Source organism: Bombus bifarius, unplaced genomic scaffold, assembly GCF_011952205.1.
Source record: "Bombus bifarius isolate JDL3187 unplaced genomic scaffold, Bbif_JDL3187 scf7180000008297, whole genome shotgun sequence".
Lineage (NCBI taxonomy): Eukaryota > Metazoa > Arthropoda > Insecta > Hymenoptera > Apidae > Bombus > Bombus bifarius.
Window position 1 is genome coordinate 831,135 of NW_022884576.1, and position 21,372 is coordinate 852,506.

Below are 21,372 nucleotides of genomic sequence, written 5' to 3' on the forward strand. Positions count from 1 at the left end.
ATTCACCTCATGACTATCATTCGAACGGATCCAGTAAAATAATAGTTCTATTTTCCATGAAAAAAGCATCGTATTTTTAGTTTACACATACTGAAAGTTTACAAAATCTATTCAATTTCATGTATTGTTACATGTGTATATGACATACCTTTCGATTTTAAGACACAAACGTGTATCTTATGTTGTTAATACCACAATGTCATTTATTTTCAAAATTATAAGTATTTATTGATATTTTTTGTAGTTCACAAAATGCTTTTAATATTCTACTTTCGTAACTATTTACTAATATTCGTTTACGAATTATATGTATAATTGTACATACTATGTTTATAATTTTTTCATAATATTCACACAAATATGTTCGTAGGTTTTATTTTGCTAAAAACCAAATATCTTAAAAATGATCTTAAGAGAAATTTATTGCTTGATAATTAGTTGCATATCCAATCTGTCCCATGTCTATCAATATTTATTACCATTGCCAGCCGGATACCCGTAAAATATTTATTTTTATTGGTAAATAAATAATACTGGATAACTATAGATTAAAAATAATGTAAAAAATATATTTTTTGTGTTCTATAAAAGTGGATTATAATAAAATTAAAAAATAAATAAAAATTCTTTAATCTATGAACAAAAAATGTAAATAATGATCAGTATTTAATTTAATAGTAAAGATTGACAATATAGTTCAACGATTGTACTTATCTTTGTACATTTTATTATCGAATAAAGATATTTTAAATTGTGATTCATTTATTATATTATTCTACATTGATAATTAAGTAAGATAAACAATTATATTGATAAAATAAGCTAACTAAATGTTAATCTCCAGTCAGCATGAGCAATACATACATTTGATAAAACTTATTACAATTTATAGAGATTGATATTTTACTGTAAAAGAAATTATAGTTCCCAAAATTAGGGATAAATATTTTCAATTTGCTTCTTTTCAATTTGGCATCATATTTATTACTTTTACTTAATCTAAAACTTAGTACTTAGAATTCTTAATTTTGGTTTGAAATAAAATATATTTACTTGAAAATCTATAATAAATGTGTTCATTTCTTACCTTTAAATTATGTTTATATAAATACATCATATTGGGAATTCTACATTATATTAATAAACAAAACTAACAAACAGATAAATGTTGAAAAAAGAAAGTAATAAATGTCAGAATAACACTATCTTTTAAATTCCATGTTACTCTTCATATAAAAATAAAAACTTCTTATGTGATAAAAGTTTATTGCGAGTTTATAACATTTAAAGGTAAAAAGTGATAATACAGTTAACAGTTTGTACGATAATATATGAATAAAAATTTTAATTTGAAAATATATGGAACTCAATTTATCTATATATCAAATTGTAAGTAAGCGAAGCAAATTTAAATATGCACATATGTATTCCATATTATATATTTATCCAGCAAATTTAAATATGCACATATTCCATGTTATACAATCATTAAATGCACCTTTAATTGCTTAAAGAAATTATAGCCATTATAAGATAGGGTAAATGTATTATCAGATTGTTATTTTTTTGTTACTACATTTTTCTATGCAAACATACAAACAGTTTAGTAGGGTATAATGAAGGTGTTCTTAAGTTTCCATAATGCATTTTATCTCGATTAATGCATAATATTTGTATCGAAGACGACGAAAATACATTTCCTTTTCTACGTAAAAAATAGCTTTAAACTAATATGTATGATTATTATGATTCATACGTTCAAAGTTAAAATTATTTAAATTACAATTTTTTTTATTTAACTTAAATGCTTCTATATCAGAAATCTTGTAATTAATATTGTATTAGCTTCAATAAATTATTTATAAAAACTGTGAGTAAAATAAATCTATAAGAGTTATATATTTTTAACTAAACAGACTTTCATATAGAAAAGATCTAATACTTTCATTATTATTGAAAATATCAAAATAGATTAAAGAAATATTCTATACATATGTCTGCTACTGATATCTTCAATTAATTCAAAAAATACAGTAGTTAACTGTTACTTTCATTATAGATGCCATATTGCAACAGTTATTTATAGTCTATAACAATTATATAACTTTTACTACATTTCTGTTAATGGAAAATACCAGTATAGATCTCTTCGCTTAATTTTATTTCAAATATCATCAGTGATGATATCTCTGTGCTAATTTTTTAAATTACATTTATAACTAACAAATAGTACATATGTCAAACCTTCCTTTTACGTAATTTTGCTTTTGCTTCTTTTAATAGAAGATCAAATGTGTTATCTTCACTATTTTGTAACATGTGCCCGCTATTAAGTGAACTGCTTGCCATGCCATCTGTAAAAAATAACATCATATTAGAATATTCTAATATGATTTTGCAATAGAATATATATATTATCTGTAATTATTATTTTAAACTTTATATTTCATTTGAATAATAAGAAACAGGTCACTATTAGATAATTCTAATTTATTAATGAATTTCAGAAAATTTCTCAATTTTAAGATCTTTCCAGGACAGATTTTTGCTCAAATATAATGAGGTAACAATTCATTTTCTGTGAATATTTCTTTATTTTATATCGAATTGTAAAAAAATAGTGCAATGTGACAATAACTTTAACTTTTACAAAAATAAAACACAATTAAAATAAATACAAAGATAATAGACTTGAAATACTAGCACATAAAACTTCATTTGAGATAGAAAGGATTCAAATTTTGTAACAGTAATTAGATATTATCAAATGTCATACACTTGAAATCGTTTATTACAATAATAAATCATATGTAATTTTATATAGATTGATGAATCGATAATATTAATAACATTATAGTTAATATATATATAGATAAATATTAGTTTCGATAGATAAAGATGTAATGTACTTTAGTTATTCAAAATGCAGAAACTAACACTACAGTTACTCTACTAATAAATTTTATTATTCCTTTAATTATTTAAATATTATTTTTTTATATTAGACACAATATCTTTTATAAAAGATATAATTCTGATAAAAGATTGATTCTATTGGTGAAATAAACATTTGTATGATATCATTTAAGATATAAATTTGATTATCATACAAAAATACAAATATATCTTTAAAACTTGGGATTTGTATTTGTATATTTCTGTAAATAATTTGAAATATTGATGGAACAAAATTATTAAATAATTGAAATTGGAAATGGTATGACAATACAAGAATGAATTTGTTACTTATTATACAAATTTGAAATACATATTCAATTATAAATGCCATGCAATTATACCGGTATTCAAAAATTTGTTATATAAAAAATATTATATAATGACGTATGAACAAAAATTCATGAGTTGACAAGTTCAAGAACTAACTCCCAAACAGGATTGTTCACCTTGACCATGGCGGCAAGTTTTATGATCACAGTTCAGGTAGATGCCAATATAAAAATTATGCTAATTATCATAGTTCGTTATATTTATAAAACAAATTGAATTGATCATTATTTAAACTAGCAATTTTGATATAATTAAATGTTTCTATATAATACAACTTCGCCGTTTGATTTATATCATTCAAAAATTTCAATAATTAAAAATTGTGAGATTAATATTTTTCGCGATTTTTTAATTTTACATCGGGTTCAACTACGAGATTTCAAGCTTTTACTACTCCGTGGTGTTCTCCTCAGTTCTCAGTAATTCTAGCGGATTTTACATCAAATTCGTTCATGGACTATATAATACACTGTTACTGGATACGTTTGGAAAATAAAATGTCGCAACCGTACTCATAACATTATAAATATATCCGCATACTTCTTTATATCTTTATAGAATGTTTAAGATGATAAATATTGTTTACAAAATATTTGTTACTAATTTTAAGTCTTAGACAATCTTCCAATCAAGTAATAAAATACTATATTTCAATAAATACAAGGACATTCTTCATTTATGGGGTGAAACAAAACATGATTAATTTAGGTTATTCTGTTACTGGGACGATCGAAAATTTTTTTTTATGATAATATGGTTCAAAAAGAGCTTTAAGATAATTATGATAAATTTTTTGTCAAATCTCTTCTTTTTTTTTCTTTGAGTTTTCAAGATCATCTTCAGCTTTTTGTAGATAAATCTGTAATTTTTCTACATCTATCTTTTAGTGGATATTGAGACGAATTTAACAAATAGGAAAATAAATATTTTTTTTATCCGAACAGATTTACTATTATTTTTTAAATCTTTCCTCGGTTCTGATTATTGGTTTATTTACAAAAAACTGAAAGTAGTGACCTTGAAAACTCCGGAAAAAGAGTTGACAAAAAAATGTTTGATTGGACCACTAACAACAGAATAATTTAAGCTGATCACGTTTCGTGGTTCACCTTGTGTAATAATACAGGATAAGGTAAGCGTGACAGCTGAATATTGTCGAAAATGTCGGCGATACAAAAAAATGTTAAAAAGATTTTAAAGTATTCTAGGAACCACAACTTGTCATGTAATTGAATTTTTTGTATACAAAGGGGCTAATAACATTTCAAAATTATCACTTTTCTTTAAAATGATACTATATATATTTTTAATACACTATCTAGTCTATACACTATATAGTCTATAACAAAATTAATTGAACTATAATCACTCAAAGTCAATCTATGTCACAAAAAATTAGGATATATGAAGTTCTATTATGGGTTCATGAAATGTATACAAGTGAGAGAGCAATACTTGGAACTTCTGCTCAAATAATTGTAAACATCGTAAATTGTAAACATTGCAATATTATGAATACAGTTGGAAGGACTTTTTCTAAAGTCATATAATGACTTTTTCTTTACTTGTGACGTTGATTGTCCTTGAATGACTATAGTCATTGAATTCATCTTAAAGTGGACCATACTTAATAAATTAAAAAATATATAGTTTTATTTTAAAAAATGCTGATAGTCTTGAAATGTCCTTGATCCCTCAATGTACAAAAAATTTAATTATGAGGAAAGTTGTAGCCTCGAGAACACATTAGATTTTCTTAACTACATTTTTTTGTACCACCAATATTTTCGACAATATTCGATCGTCACGCTTTACATGTATCATCCTGTATACATATACACATGTAATTGTACTGTGTAATTTTTCTTAACAGAAATTCGACCAACTGTTTGTGCAAATGTTGTTTATAGTTAACAGTAACGCTAATAACTCCTGCCTATATTACCAAGAAGTAATTTTGATTATTTTGTCGGATAGAAAGATTTTGTAATTTTTCCCAAATGTTTAAGATTAATAATATTTTTTCTTATTTAATTTTAAGAATAATACGTTGACGATATTTTGCATTTGAAATCATTACCTGAATCTGTTATCATACGTTATCATTCTGCTATCATTATTTATATGTTATATATTGTATACATTTGTGGAATTATTTATAAGCGAATGTCTTAAAACGTAAAAGCATTGATTTTGAAAAAATATTTAATACGTATTGTCTTTAAGTCAATGCCAAAACCAATGCTGACGCAGTGATAATGATTTTTAAAAGCTGAAATTGAAAAAAATTTTTCTAGTATCTTAAGAGTTTAAGAAGCGACTTATGGAATTTGAAAATTACCAAATTTTTAATAAATAGTGCAGCTATCTAAATACTATTCCAAAAAGTTAATTTTTTTAAATATATTATCAATAGTATAAATAGATACTTGATATTTAATTTAAATGTTTGAGGACAGAATATAATGTGATAAACTAATTTCGTCAAACTTATTTTCTTTGAGTTTCTCAAAATCACTGTTACTTTTGTCATATAGTGTAAATGTATTTCGTCATATATGAATTAAGATCTTGAAGTGACTAGACATTAAAAAGGTTATGAAGTTTAAAAGCAATATTTGGATTACCATCCACATTACAAACACAAAAGTAAGAAAACGTATTTACTGAAAATAATTAACTATTCCAGACAATATTGAATAATTAAAGTTTATATCAGTACTATTTTAGAAATATTTGCAAGGGGTTTAGAATCTATCATCATTAATTTCAACCAATGTATTAACATTGATAAGTAACATTTTAAATCATTACTCATTAACAAACAGGATCAGTGCACTCGCACATCTTAATGGTTCCTTGGTATTATAACAATAGCTAAATATTTGCTATAAATGATATTGTCTAGATAAATTCCTGAATTATTCAAACATATACAAATTCAATTTTGGTAAACAATTTTCATTTAGCAATAAATTTCAATATATATGCATATGTATATATGTACATATATATATGTATGTATATCTAAACAGCACATATCAAATATTTTTTCAAGTAGTAACTTATGCAGAAGATTATTTGTACTTAAAGATTTTCCAGTAAACTCGTAAAGAAATTTTAGTTAAAATCAGATCTTCATTACAATTTCCTAAAGTAAATTGCTACTTTCTATGTATGTATATGCATATAGTGTAATATAATTATTCTTACCAAGATCAGCATATTTTACTTTGCAAAAAGCCCGACGACCTCCAAAACATAAATCATATCTAGGTAAAGTGGGATCATCATTACCATGTTCTACAGCTTCATATGCGTCATTTTTATAAGCAAAGGTTACAAAACCGTAATTGTCACTAAAATATAAAATATATTTAGTTTAGGATATGCAATGAGTATAACAAAGAATTGTAAAATATCAGAAAGTTACCCATGTTCGCGGAAATGTATACTAATATCTACTACAGGACCAAAAGTTTCAAATCTTCTACGTAAATCAGCTTTAGTGATTGCTTCATCCAAGCGCCCAACGTAAATCACTCTTCTCTCTTCCACTTGTTTTTGTTTCTCTCGGTCGTACCAATTATCATAAGATCGGCGGTATGAAGTTGTTGGTGATCTAACATAGATAAAAATGTAAAACGTTACGTTAAACAAATAAGTCAACATTGAAAAATTATAATTATAATAAAAATATAGCTTATTCTAAAGTATAGATATACATATCTACACAGTTGTGGAATTAAAGTTAAAAATTTTAAATAAAATATACTCAGATAAAACGTAGATCTGTTATACAGGGTGGTTGGTAACTGGTGGTACAAGCGGAAAGGGGGTGATTCTACGTAGAATTATCAACCACCCTGTATATCCTAACTTTTCTATACTTCCTTTAGCTAATACTATTGTAGTAAGTAGCTTATACTTACTTTCTAAATAGTCATTTACTTCGCATATGTATTTTTCAATAATGTGATATATAAACAGTTCAATAAAACCAACAGTCCGGAATAAAATGATAGCGTACTCAATATTCTTGTTCATTTCTAAAAAAGTACATGAATCAAGATATTCTAATATATTATCCATAGTCTGTATGGACTGCTAAAAAATTGTTTGTCATGGCCTACACTTTTCCTATACTTTCGAATCACTGGAGATCCATTAAGATATTACTGCAAAACTAAACTCGATCTTGAATTTCAGGGTTAAATTTTTGTATTGCATCATGTAAAAACAAATTTTATCTATGTTATGATCTATATACATATGTACATAAAAGGTAAACCCTTTGACTGATACATTTATCAACGCCCAACCCAAATCACTGTATTTAGAAACGCAAAATTTGGAAATAATATTTCTTTTATGACGTCGGCATAAGATAAGAAAGGATTTTTGGGAAGACGAACCCTGAGGGAATATAAAGGGGGTAGAATTTGTTTTAAAAGGATAACCGTATCTCTAAAGTCACTAAAGTTAGAGTTATCTACTCAAGTCAAAGAGACGAGATATTCATAATTCATAAATGTTCAGAGAGTAACAAACATAAATTTACCATAAAAATAAATATCGTTTGGCTAAAGCCGCGGACGAGCAGCTAGTATATTGCTATAAAGAAAATGAGTTTTAGTTGTCCCAATAACTGTGGTATAATAGGCAATAATTGTGATTCTATATGAAAAAACGAGACAAAATTATAGAAAAAATTTTTTTCATATGACGATTCACTTTCTAGAAAATCAAATTTGAGAACTTATCAAGTATAGCTAATTGTAATTGAGCTTGTCTAATTCCGGATTGAACAAAGTAAATCATTGACAAAAGATTATTCTTCATATAAAAATAAGTAAGAAATGCAAAATAAATGTTAAGTTTTCGAGAAAAGTAAATTTGAAAATTTATTATGTGCGTATATCAGACCAGTTCTTAACTAAACATGTTTGAACTATACTTTCTTGAAAATAAAGCTTGATACGGAAAATTTTCATTTTACACTTCTCGCACGTAGAATAACCACCTGCTGATTGTTGACTCACAACTAGTTTGTAATTAGCCAAATTTAAATATATTTGATAAATTTTCAAGCCAGATTTTCTCGAAAACGAAGCATTATATAAAAAAAATTTTATTCTAAATTTTCGACTTCCTTTTTAACGTAAAATCATGCTACCGCCGACTGTACCACAATTGCTGGGTACCTTTCATAGAATTAATGAAATTTTAATAATTTTTTCTAAGAGAACAGTTGAGTTAACCCGCGGTCCTCTGAAACTTTTGATTCTCATAGTGAATAGAATATGATGCATTAGAAAAATATTCATCTTAAATTTCAAGACCAAAGTCAATGTTGCAGTAACTTTTTAAAAGAGACTTTCACCAATCCGAATATGTAGAATAACCTTCAAAACGATGACAAATAATTTTTTAACATTAAGTAAGTACATTACACATCACATCATATGAAAACATACATATAGAATGTTGCTTTTGTAGAAATTCATATTTAGTGAGACAAAATCATAGTACATTCAGAGCATAGTACAATCAGAGCATATTTTTGCTAGTGTTGTAACATCTTATCTTATGTAAAATCGTGAAAATGAGACTAGAAAAGGCTTTAAATAACAGTAACAGTAACAGTAACAGAATTTTGCTATTAAAATTAGTTAGTAGTCCCGGAATAGAAAAAAAAAAAAAAAATAAAAAGGGGACAATAATTGAAATGTTTAATAACTTAACATGTTACAAATAAAGTTATTTAAAAAATATAAAGTCATCCCTATTTTTTCTATATTTTTATACTATTGATACGTATATTTTATATAAAGAACTAATCCTACTGAACTATATAAATATATGAACTAATATGCAAGAATATGTATTAGCTTTAGATTAAAATGTTTTAATCAAAACGATACGTATGTTATCACAATTTCTTAGTTCTACCAGAGAAAATAAAAATTACTTCACTTAAAAAAAATACAATCAGATTGTCATTATAATTTCGAAATCTCGCGAATAGTATGATCTTGGTAAAATATTTCCTTTTATCATTTTCTTTGTTGCTTCCAACAGTTTGATTTTATCTTTTGTCTTTTCATACGTGTATGTAAAGAGAGAAATATTTAGACGTTCCTATTTACATACTTGTGTATAAATACAGACCAAAGTTGTAATCCTTTCTTACGATTATCTTACAAATTGTTCGTCATTAAAAAAAAATGTTTCAAATAAAATTTGTTCACTTTTGAGACGATCTTCATTTTTTAAAATATATTATTTCATATAATTTTATCACCTAAGAAATCTTGGTTATAATTAAAGTTGTATGAAAATATTTCTTACAAAAATTACATACTATTGTAGGGACCAAAGGATAATAAGGATATTTTTATTCTATAACAAAAAGGCAATAAAATAAAATATGTTAATTTTGATTTTTTAGTGTAATGCTGTATTTTATGCGTCTGTATATATGATGACTTCTTTAAAGATAATTTCGCCCTACGAGGTCATCAAATGTTGTACAAACAAATTTTCTTTCTGATTTTCTATGCGAAGTAATATTTTGATTAATCTCCTACACATGAAAAAATTTCATTCCTTTATAACTTATATGCAAACAGAATTTTATTTTTAAAAATTGATATCTCTATGGTAATTACATTAGCTTTCACAAAACTATATAATTTTTGTAGGAAGTATTTTTATGAAATTTTAATTATATGTTTTTCAAATGATAAAATTATATGAAACATTCTATATATACAGTGTTCCAATAATGTTTATATTTGCCGGTTTTACCTAGTAAACATTTTTTAGTGTTTTTCAAAGATACAATCCAATGAATAATTTACCGTTTGAAAAATCTGTTAACATTTATGAAAGGAAATTTCATTTTATAGACAATGTTAATTAGCTGAACTTATGTGGATTAATTTATTATTTACATTTTTTATCATCTTCGTGTTTTTCTTTGCATATATCTATATTTGTGTACAATGATTCATACGGAGATAACGTCATAAGTATGAAGTAATGACTTATAGCAATTATGTATGTCGCAAATTACCTCGAATATATTTGATGATGTAAGACTTGTTATTCTATTCCTTTATATTTATCGTTATTTATTGTTAAACAAAAAGAAAAAATATCACAAGTAACATAATAATTTATAAAAATCCTCTATCTATAAAAAAATGACTACTGGTATATTATGGCTCACTACACAAGCATTAACCTTAACGAAAATTAGTTCAGACGAATGCTATATATGTATGTGGTGCTACATAATCCAATATTCAATGTTTTACTGTCACTTGTACATATACACAGGAATATGGAGAATATCCCGAAAGTATACATCATACAACATAAAGGTATATATTTATATCGAAAGACGGAGAAATAGTAACAGATATTAAATATACATACTTACTATAGTATACTTATATACCGTACATTATTTTAAATTATAATGTAACAAGCATAATTCCTCTACGTTGACTGCTAAAAATTTTGATCTATACTAAGCGTAACAATATTTCCTGTATCAAATTATTCAAAACTTAGGATTTAAAAGGTTTAAAACAATTGCTCTTTTATTTCTCATCCATTGGTCTTCTCACGATATTCCCAGGGATAATGCTTATAATAATTATGTCAATAAGAAAGGATAATTAATTCATATTTCTAATGCAGAAAATATTGTTACGTCTATTAAGTTAAAATTTCTACTAGACAATATTCAGCAGTGGCTTTTAGCCTTTTTGCACTTGTGAGTCGGTGAAAATAGAAAAATTATTTCAGAGATCCCAAGCAGAAATAAAAACTGCATTTATATATAGAATAACTTTTATATCATAACTTTATAATAGTATTATCTCAGGCGTATAAACAATAATAGCTTTCGCGTGGAGCGACAGGGAATTTCTGACGGACCGGTTCGTGGACTAGCGCGGCGTAGATGTAGAGAAATTGTTTTCAGTATTATAACTTACAATAAAATATCTATATTTGTCACTACCTGTTCATCTTTTAATATAAACGTATATCTGTGTTGTATAAAATATACTTTCGGGACCCGACCCGTTTATTCGTGTCTAAATACATATTATATATATGTAGGTATATATTATACATGTAGTGGGACACTTTCGGGATCCCATCCGATTCTGGCTAATATTTTCCGACCCGAACTGAACTAGGACATCTATGATTTTTGAGAATCCGGGCACCACTATTAAAGATTTCATTTTCAATCTTAAAAATGGAAGTTAAATTTCTTTTATAACAAAAATTAAAAATATTACGACTAATACGGTAATGTATCAAAATGATTTTAAACGACATTAAAGACTTCCAAAAAAATTATATCCAATAAAGCAATGAAATCAATTTGCAGCGAGCATGATTAGAGAGTTTTATTCCTAAAATATCAATTAACTACCTATTTAGATCTCCAGATTTGTCCATTTAAATTTCTTTCTATAAGATCAAGTAAAGAACATCATTTATCAAATTTAATCTATTATTGATAACATGCATCATAAAATTTGAGTTGAATTTGAACATTAATGCTTATATAATATTTATGACAAGATTCTAGATACTTCTGAAAAAAGGATTTGAAAGTTTATTGATATTTAAAGATAACACATTAAACATTGTTTGTGGATCTTTTGTTGTGAAAACATTTTGCTTATAATTAAGATATTAGAGATGATTTTCTTCCATATACTATACTAAATTAATCGCATTCATGCTGGATGTCTAAATTTCGTTCAAATATGCAAGTATTTCATGTGGAAACATGCTTAGGTCATTGTTCTGGTGTCAAAAGATACAGATCTTGCTATCTAGCTAGTAAAGCTGTCAATTTCGTTCTTTTATGTGGAATTTTATTATTAGGTAGTCGTTTGAAATAAAATTTGCTACATATCATGGAGAGAGATAGTGGATTTGAAATATAAAATCTCATCTTTAGCACTTTATCTATTAAAAAATTCTGTTTGTTGTTATTGCAAGTGTGTAAAGTATATAGCTGATAGATACATGTAAGTATATGTCAAAGAGACACGTAATAAGCGAAGAAAACAACTTTTAAAATATGAATCTTTCAAAAAGTATTGGTGTTAGTTTGGACTAAATGTACTACAGCTGGTAAAAAAAAAAAAAAAGAAAAAAACGACAACGCTGCTGCCACCAGACTGACATGGATACATATGTATATGAACCATATTTTTTGATCGCGTGTATTGCCAACACTTAGTTTTCATATTTCAGATCCACTATCTGTCTCCATGATACTTACCAAGTTTCATTTCGATCAGCCACTTAATAGTTGCAGAATTCCAATTCCACTTCCTTTTTAGAAATAAAGATTTAGCAATCTTTTAATACTACTATAGTTATAAATTTATAACTACTATAGTTATAAATTTCAAAGTTTATATCTTTTGAAAACGTTATAAATACAAATCACTTACCTTCTCCAATCTCTGTAGCTATGATAACTTCCTGCAGAATGTTGTCTATGCCTGTCGTAACTTATATAGTGTCTCCTGTCTCGTCTTCTTCTCCTTTTTGACCATTTAATTCTTCCGAAATTTGAACGAGATGAAGATCTGTAAACATTTTCACAACTTTGTTAAATTGAACAATTGATCGCCTTCATTAAATTTTTATTAAAAAATCTATTTCATAATTATATACCTGGAACAACTAGAATATCGAGAGGATGATTGGGATCTTGATCTAGTCGATCTAGAACGCGATCGTGAATATCTTGATTCCGAACTGAAAGAAGACCTCGTATCTGATCGTGAGCGACAACGGAAATGTGAACGCGAACGTGAGCGTGAACGCGGACGTGAACGCGAACGTGAACTCGAACGTGAACGCGAACGTGAATGTGAACGCGATGACCAACTACTGCTTGAGCTAACGGAGCTACGCCGATGACTTATTCTTCGATGACGTGTATTACTTCGTTTATGAGATCTACTTCGATTGCTACTACTTCTGCTTCTGCTTCTACTCTTGCTTTTACTTTTACTTCTTGACTTAGATCGATTTGAGTTGGAACCAATTCCGAGCTTTTTATTAGATCGTTGATTTTTATCCCGTACATTATTATCCCTGAAAATTATGAAATTTTATGGTAATATACATTATTAGCAAATATTTATCTAATTTAAATTATATTTCTTCTTAAATTACAAAACATCTTAAAAGAACTCAAAACTAAAGATAAACACTTTTTAAATGTTTCCATTCTCCATTTCAACCAAACCTAGGTACCTATTTATTCATATTCTATTATACTTATGTTTAAACCCAAAGAATTGAGTGATACATAGATAAATATAATTACATTGGTACGAATTAACATCTTCCACTTTACAATATGATAATAGAAAATATTACATTGAATATAAGTATGCTTTTAAACAGTAAAAGATTAAGTTGAATACAATACATATCTCTGGATAACTAGATAAAAATTAAAGATGTTATTATCAAAAATAGTTTGATGTTTTAATAAAAATGAAAATGCAATATGTATGTTATTTAAGATTATTTTAACTCAAAAAGAGGGCATTATACAAAGTAAATATAGTAAGACAGATGATTATAAAAAAAAAACAATAAAATTTCATCCATTTATAATAATATTTGGTTGTTTAGTTATATTTAATTACAAGACCAGTTTCTCATAATGGAAGTTCTGAATCCTTTTAAGAAATATACAGGAGAATATACACAGTAAAGAACACGTAAATATCTGCTTTATAATGATACGAAAAATGTTTAAAGCAAAAAATTTCAGCTGTAAATTATAATCTTGAACAATAAAAACGTGATTGAATTCCAAAGTTGAGATTACAAAGATACAAAGTGAAATATCAGCTGATATATACTTTCTGCAACAAAAAATTATTGATTGTGATGCTCTTCAATTATTTTTTTGCTGCTGACAGCAGCATGAACTCTAATTAAACAATTTCATACATCTTCTGAATTAATAATTTATTGTCTATAAACATCTTTTCTTATTTTTCTCCAAAGAAGAACGTCCAATGACATCAAAAGTGGTAATATACTGAATCTTTATATCCAATCCAATGATTTGGAAATTTTTCATAGAATATTTGAATAGCTATTCGTTAGATATTTAATGATCATGCACACAGATAATTGGATAGAAAGATTTAAGCATTACGATCTGTGATCATCTGTTTTAAGGAACTCGAAAGGTACCCATAGACACGTTCACTTTGATCACTTTGATTGTTTGTCAGATAAATAGTAAATTCACAATTTTACACTGATTTAAAGTCATCTCAAGTTTATAAGTCAGATATATTTGAAAATATTATAATATCAACTATAAGATATATTTGAAAAAGATATATGTTTTCATACAAAAGATACTAATAATTTTGAAAAGACTAAAAAAAAATGACTATAAAGAATATTTCTTTCTGCTCTTGTTCAAAATTATTCAAAGATTAAAGACAAACCATATCATTAGAGACAAAGAAGATATGTATTAGGTAGATATCTATTTATACTGATACACTGCATAATATATTATATTATATATTACATTATAACATATATTATAACATATTATAACACATTATACGCATAATATAACATAATCAGCTAATAAGCATAATCTGAAATTAATTTATAAATTTGACAACACAAAAATATTTTATATAAAGTACATCATATTTGATGTATGCAAAATCATCTTATTATAGGTCTTTGAGGCCATCTATATTTTAGCTAAAGGTAATATTGACACAAATGTATGGTACTATATAAAAAAAAAGAGGTTTCTCTAATGTCTCAAAAAATATCTCAAAAGTTTGAAACGAAAATTACGACGAATATATATAATAGGACTTATAAAACATTTTTTGATAAAATTAAGGGGGTATTCTGGTCTAGAGGCATGAATTTCGGGCGATTTTTGACGCTCTGTACAAGAGAAACAAAAAATATTTTTGCTATCCTTCTTTTTAGCATTTGTTTATTGATATTTCGAGATTATGTAAAAAATTCACTGAAAAAAACTCAATATTTAAAAAGTTATGAGCTGGCAAAGTGGGTACTGTCAAAAAAATGGGGTGTCGTGGCGTGCATGATATCAACCCTTCTGGTCATCCGAAACAAAAAATGCGAATGGATTCTTAATTAGTATGGATGCCGCCGTTGTCTGAATCTTGGAAAAGTCAATACAACATTTTTTTTACAAAATGACGGCCGTTTGAAAAAAAATTTCTTATTTCGCACGTTTTTTTGACAATTCCGAACGTTTAAAAAATAGTAATATTAAAGATTTTGAGCTGAGCGTGGTTCGGACGATAGAGGAGTATATAAGGAATATTCAGACCAAATTTAAAATAAATCGGTTCATTAAAACTTGAGATATCGTGCACGCCAACTCGAAAAAAGTAGTTCCGAGAAAAACGCGTTTAAAGTTTTGAGACGTAGGTACTCGGGCAGCGTCTACCGTTTATTGCACATTGGCCCCGGTCGGACCGGAGCAGATGCTGCGTCACAAAAATGGCTGTAACTCATAAAATAATTGAAATTTTGAAAAATCCTTTTAAAGGAATATTCTTGAATGTCTAAACTTTGGAAACGTGAAAAAAAAATTTTCGATTTTTTCAAATTTCTAGATCAGAATAACCCCTTAATAAATAGAGTTATTTCAGATAACAGCTCTTAACAATCTATATTTTTGTACTCTTACCTTCGTTGCTTGTGTCTCTCATCAACATCTATTAAAGATTTTGGAGGAAATTCAAATACTGTTTCATAAGTTTGAATTCCTATGTCATAAGTGAGTGGTTTTGGACGAACCGTTTTCTCATCTACATCTAATTTTGGTTTTAAAACTGAGACAATTTCTCTTTCTGACCAAATTAAATTTTTAGGGTCATCCTTAATAGGTTCAGTTGTGGTGGAAGCATGATGGATATATACTAATGTCATAGGTTGCAATGGTGAATTTGTTCTACTATTATCACTGCGATTCTGTTCTCTTCTACTTCTATATTCTGCTAGATTTAATTTTTTACGGGGAGGTTTTTTTTCTTCCTCCTTTATAAATGTCTTTACGCTATTTTGGACGATTATATTCTGCACCTTATCATGTAAACTATTAGTAGTAGTTACTATATTTTCATTGGAAATAGTCTTTACAACGGGTACTTGTACATTAAGTGGTTTTTTTAATACAGAAACCATTTGTTTCGTTCTTTGACTTCCTGCTTTTATAGATTTTGTTTTATTTAAGACATCTTGTCGTATCTGCAAAATGTTTGCTGCTAGAGCTGAATGTATTTTCATCTGAGGTATTGCATTACTTGTAGATGTACTTTTATTTTGTGAAATAACACAACTGGTAGTATTCCTTGAAATATTAATTTGTTGGCAATTTCCCTTGCTTGCTAATGTTTCTTTTCTACAAATCTTTGTTTCATTTTGCAGTTGTTTTGTAGGTTTATTATCTTGAATATCACTAACTGTTGTAACTCCTGACTGCTCTTCATTATTATCACTTACTTCACCTGATTCCAAACCACTATCCTTCTTTGAATTGCTGTCAGTTGAATATTCTGTATTTTTCATGAAACTTTTATTCAAATCTGATGAAAATGATTGTTTTTCATATGCTGTGTAATAATGAGATACGTCTTGATTGTCATTCTTAATAGTAATCACTTCTTCGCTGTCACTAGACTGTTTCTCATACTCACTGTTATTATCTAAACCTTTAATACAGGAATTCATACTACAATAATCATGATCCAATTGAACTAATCCACCATCGATGGTTTTACTCTTAGTATTATTTGTCACCTAATATAATATGATAATTATTATATTACTTACACTTATTCAAACGCTATGATTATCTAACAATAGTAATAATGTAAATGATATTGATAATAATAATAACAAGCGTAATCAATAAAGAAAATTACTGTCATAATAATAATAACACGTAAAAAAATTGTTTACGACTGCGGAGGTGAAATACAAATGAAATATTTCATAATGTGAGATCCAATTCTAAGAATTCTTCTAATATCTAATTTATATATTCTAATGCTTCAAAAAAGATTAATTGTTTATTATCTTAAACAAGTTAATGATTTAAATGTATTTTTATACATTAGAAATATATAAAGATGAATATATTGTTATAAATTCTTTATACTTAACTATTTTCAATAGCTTGTTTCGAAAAAGTGATGCAGCAGCATCTTGCATACGTGTTCCATTACTGTGACCATTATTTTGATTACTAGACATTGCAGGTATTATTGAAATCATCTTTTTACGTGCAGATGTCTAATATAACATAATACAATATAGTCAATTTTTATGTTTATTTTTATTCCAAATATTGATTTTCTTGTTATACATACATTTTAATGGCAAAAGCAAATATCGCAAAATTTAAACAAAAAATTATTGATTGACATTATTTAATACAGAAAAATCATACAATAATTTGCCTGCAATTATTTTGGAAAGTGAAGTTTCTTTTCACCTTCCCAAATTGATTTTTTGGAAGATTTTACAATAAGAAGAGAAGCTGAAAGATTAGATGAGTTTCTCTTTATCCAAATTTTACAAGGTCAAGTAATTTCATGCGGTTACAAAATTTTGTTTGCAATTAAAATCATTCATGCACTTGAAACTTTAAGCATACCTTCTACAAAAATTACTTAAAAGCTGATATGTAGTTGTACAAATAAACAAAAAAAGAAATGTATCTGGATTTCTAAAAGAACTTTCTAAAATAGATGATTTAATATTCAAATTTATACTAATTTGAAATCATGGGAAGAAATGTTAAATCACATTCTAGTTTGCAAAATTTTTGAAAAAGAAAAAAGCTATATTGACCTCCCAGCCTTGTTTTTGTAAAAATCTCATCCATGAAAATTAACTTGAGAAGATAAAATCATTTACCTTTCAAAATGACTATAAATAAATTGCTGTACAACTTTGCTTTAGAAGTTAAGTTATATCAGTAAGAAAATGACAGTTTCTTGATCGCGCTTTCATAATTCTTTAATTTTGCCAAAGAGTTCATTAATTAATCATATAATTACCTTTATCTTTTCGATGACTTCTTTGGGTAAAGCATCTCTAATATCTTTATGTAAGTCTGAAATTTGAGGCTGTTTTATACATTGCTGTATTTCATTAGATTTCATAGATGAATCTGGCTCATATTCTGTATTCATTCCAGCAGATGAATAAGTTGATACTAAAGTACTTTCGGAAGCTTCAAATTGCTCAAGTAAACTCTTAACATCTCCAGCTTCCAGAACTTAATAATAACGAAGAAATTATTTACTAATAACTATTGTAAATATATATATCTTTGTTCAAATATACCTGGTAATTGATTTGTAGTTTTATTATTATCTTGACCACCATTTTGTATATCTTTATTGTGCTGTGAGCATTTTGGTTCCCTTTTCTTTTTTTGCTTTAAAAACAAATTTGCACTAATATCTTTTCCTATACTATCATATTTATGTATATTCTTTTTTGACTTATTTTGACTTTTTGAATGTTTCGGTTCTATCAATGATGATTTTGTTTCTATCTCTATTTTTTTGCTATCACTTTCCATAAAGTCATCAATTTTATAATATGTATTACCTTCTGTCATGTACTCTATAAAATATAATATAAAATATAATAACTCTAGCAGATTTTGTCATTAGGTGGTACTGATTGCCAATCCAGTATATGTCAAATGAAATAAATTTATGCCCTTATTAGTGCTTTTTATATCTGATGTACTGTAATTACCCTGAGAAGATGAGAGACAAGATTCTTTCCCTAACTCCTCTTGTTTCATTATAAGCAAATTAGATTCTAAACTATGTATTGCTTGTTCATCCTGAATTATGCTTTCTGCAGTGCAAAAATTTTTTTTATCTGTACCATTCATGCTTAATCCTATAATATCCATGTATTCATCCATGTCTGAAGTCTAAAAAAGAATCATAAGTGACAAATTCATTCATTAAAAATAGCAAATTTAACGAACCAAAGAATTAGCAAAACCTGTAAGTAACCAATATGTTCTTGCCAATCTGTAAGAACTTTTGCAAAATCTTCTTTAATACTATCAATTTTAGAAAGTGTAGAAATTTCTGAATCTGACATTTCATCCACACTCTCATTATGTCTGAAATAACATAATACACAGTAATAAAATTTCAATTTTATGATTTTTAAAAAAATACTATACTCACTCATGTTCTTTTTTCCATACATTAGTAGAATTTGTAATATCAAGATGAGTTTCCATATAATCAAAATCATTTTCAACCATATGTATCAATAGGTCTTGGGGTTTTTCCATTAAATTCTGTTGAAACATGGTATATATTTATTTTATATATGTTTCAAATTTTAAAAGAAATATTTATACCTGAATTGTTTTAGTAATACTAAACCTTAAATTTATAGTACATATAATTTAATTTAGTATTAATTTAATAATTGTATAGTTTACAGAAAAATGTTTACACACATTCAAAATTGGTAGGTCCTTTAAAATCACTAAGAATAAATTTTCATTGTGTAATTATTTTAATATGTTACTTTGTTTTTCTTCTTTGTATTTGTTATATTATATTATTTGCTTTTAATGTATAAAGTATAAAAGTATAATAAAATAGCAGCAAAATAATAAATAAATACAGATCTTCTAAATATGTGTAATAATAATCAACTAAGATTATAACAATTATACAATATATACGATTATATCTAAAAACAATTATCTATAGTATTACTCACAATTTAAAATTTCATATAAATATCTGACTCTTTAAATGGACTATAAAATAAGAAAACGTCATATATAAATTTTGTCCAAAATTAATGACACACATGTCTATGTATATTTATACATCCATTTTTCAAAACTTATTTAATTATTTATGAATGCCATGCAATAATAACACATTAATTTAAATAAAATATATATGAAATTAAATTACTAATAATATAAAATATAATGCATAATTTATACCTGATTAATATTCTATAGATGTTTATTATAACATAAAATCTTTATATAAATTTACATTGTTAAAACTCAAATAAATAATTATGCTAATATGTACTATTTAACAAAAATGTAACATATTTATTACCTGTTCCAAAGATAATGAAAAGTCTGAAAATTGTTCTTCATCGTGAAAATTTAAAAATCCAGTCTCCATGACAACAATTTTTAACGATAAACTAAAAAATTATTGTACAGCAGCAGTCTGTAAATAAAGCATTAAAAAATACAATAAACAGAATATTTCATATCTTGTTTCTAAACCACGCGTTTATTTGAGGTTATATTCGAACAAAGTGATTCTAATTTTGCTGTACATGTATTACAATCAATGTATAAAATAATGTATAACTATTTAGTATAAACTAAGTATTGAAAGTTATTAAAAATTAAATTCAAAGGGGGATAATATGGAATTTACAGTTAATTACCTTTTAGAAGTGTAAAAATATTAACTATCGACAGACATCAAACTGTCAAATGAAGTAATATAGAATCCTTAGCGAAAAATTTAAATACGTATGTTAGAAATATTCTATAAAACCATAATTTGTTTGTCTAATATAATATTACGTGTTGATAAAAATTTAATTTGTAATGTCTCTGATGCTACACAATCATCCCGTTTTAATTATGTTATGAGTTTCTTTGTTAGGTTCGAATCACGCTTCTTCACGCGCGTAAGTACGTATACATGACATGGCACACACATCATAAGCGCACGTGTACCAAGTACCAAACGCGACCATAAACTATAAGTATATAAAGCACCACGCCTCCCAGTTACAGCAATATTACTAAATAAAACTATTAATCATTCTGGTCGATCGTTATTGATATAATTTAATTAAGTATAAAATATAATATCAACTATAAAACTGTTTTATATATATAAGTATTATCTTTATATAATATATACAAGATGAATAACGTGTTGACTATATGTT

General features: G+C 26.3%; 1 protein-coding gene across 5 annotated transcripts; it reads right to left on the reverse strand.

Moving 5' to 3' along the window:
• Window positions 1–1,407: 1,407 nt before the first annotated feature.
• Window positions 1,408–21,150, reverse strand: LOC117212446 (NK-tumor recognition protein-like). Of its 5 annotated transcripts, XM_033457301.1 has the most exons (15): window positions 20,857–21,150; window positions 20,514–20,630; window positions 19,605–19,720; window positions 19,414–19,537; window positions 19,156–19,339; window positions 18,733–19,017; window positions 18,444–18,664; window positions 17,545–17,673; window positions 17,076–17,178; window positions 16,067–16,991; window positions 13,012–13,437; window positions 12,786–12,923; window positions 6,722–6,910; window positions 6,502–6,647; window positions 1,408–2,354 (listed from the first exon to the last, which is right to left on the reverse strand). In XM_033457301.1, exons 2-15 carry the CDS (start codon window positions 20,580–20,582, stop codon window positions 2,239–2,241), a joined length of 3,171 nt encoding a protein of 1,056 aa, XP_033313192.1. In that variant the 5' UTR covers window positions 20,583–20,630; window positions 20,857–21,150; the 3' UTR covers window positions 1,408–2,238. The 5 variants fall into 5 exon arrangements, with proteins under 5 accessions (XP_033313192.1, XP_033313193.1, XP_033313194.1 ...); XM_033457302.1 differs by lacking the exon at window positions 20,514–20,630; XM_033457303.1 differs by lacking the exon at window positions 17,545–17,673.
• Between the last annotated feature and the right edge of the window lie 222 nt (window positions 21,151–21,372).

What these genes read in the sequence shown, in the direction of transcription:
- LOC117212446 (XM_033457300.1), bottom strand. Translation starts at nt 20,582, where the DNA reads ATGGAGACTGGATTTTTAAATTTTCACGATGAAGAACAATTTTCAGAC. An exon ending in AACATATTGGTTACTTACAG is followed by an intron (nt 19,340 to 19,413) that starts GTTTTGCTAATT and finishes ATTCTTTTTTAG; the next exon opens with ACTTCAGACATGGATGAATA. An exon ending in AAGTCATCGAAAAGATAAAG is followed by an intron (nt 17,674 to 18,443) that starts GTAATTATATGA and finishes ATGTTATATTAG; the next exon opens with ACATCTGCACGTAAAAAGAT.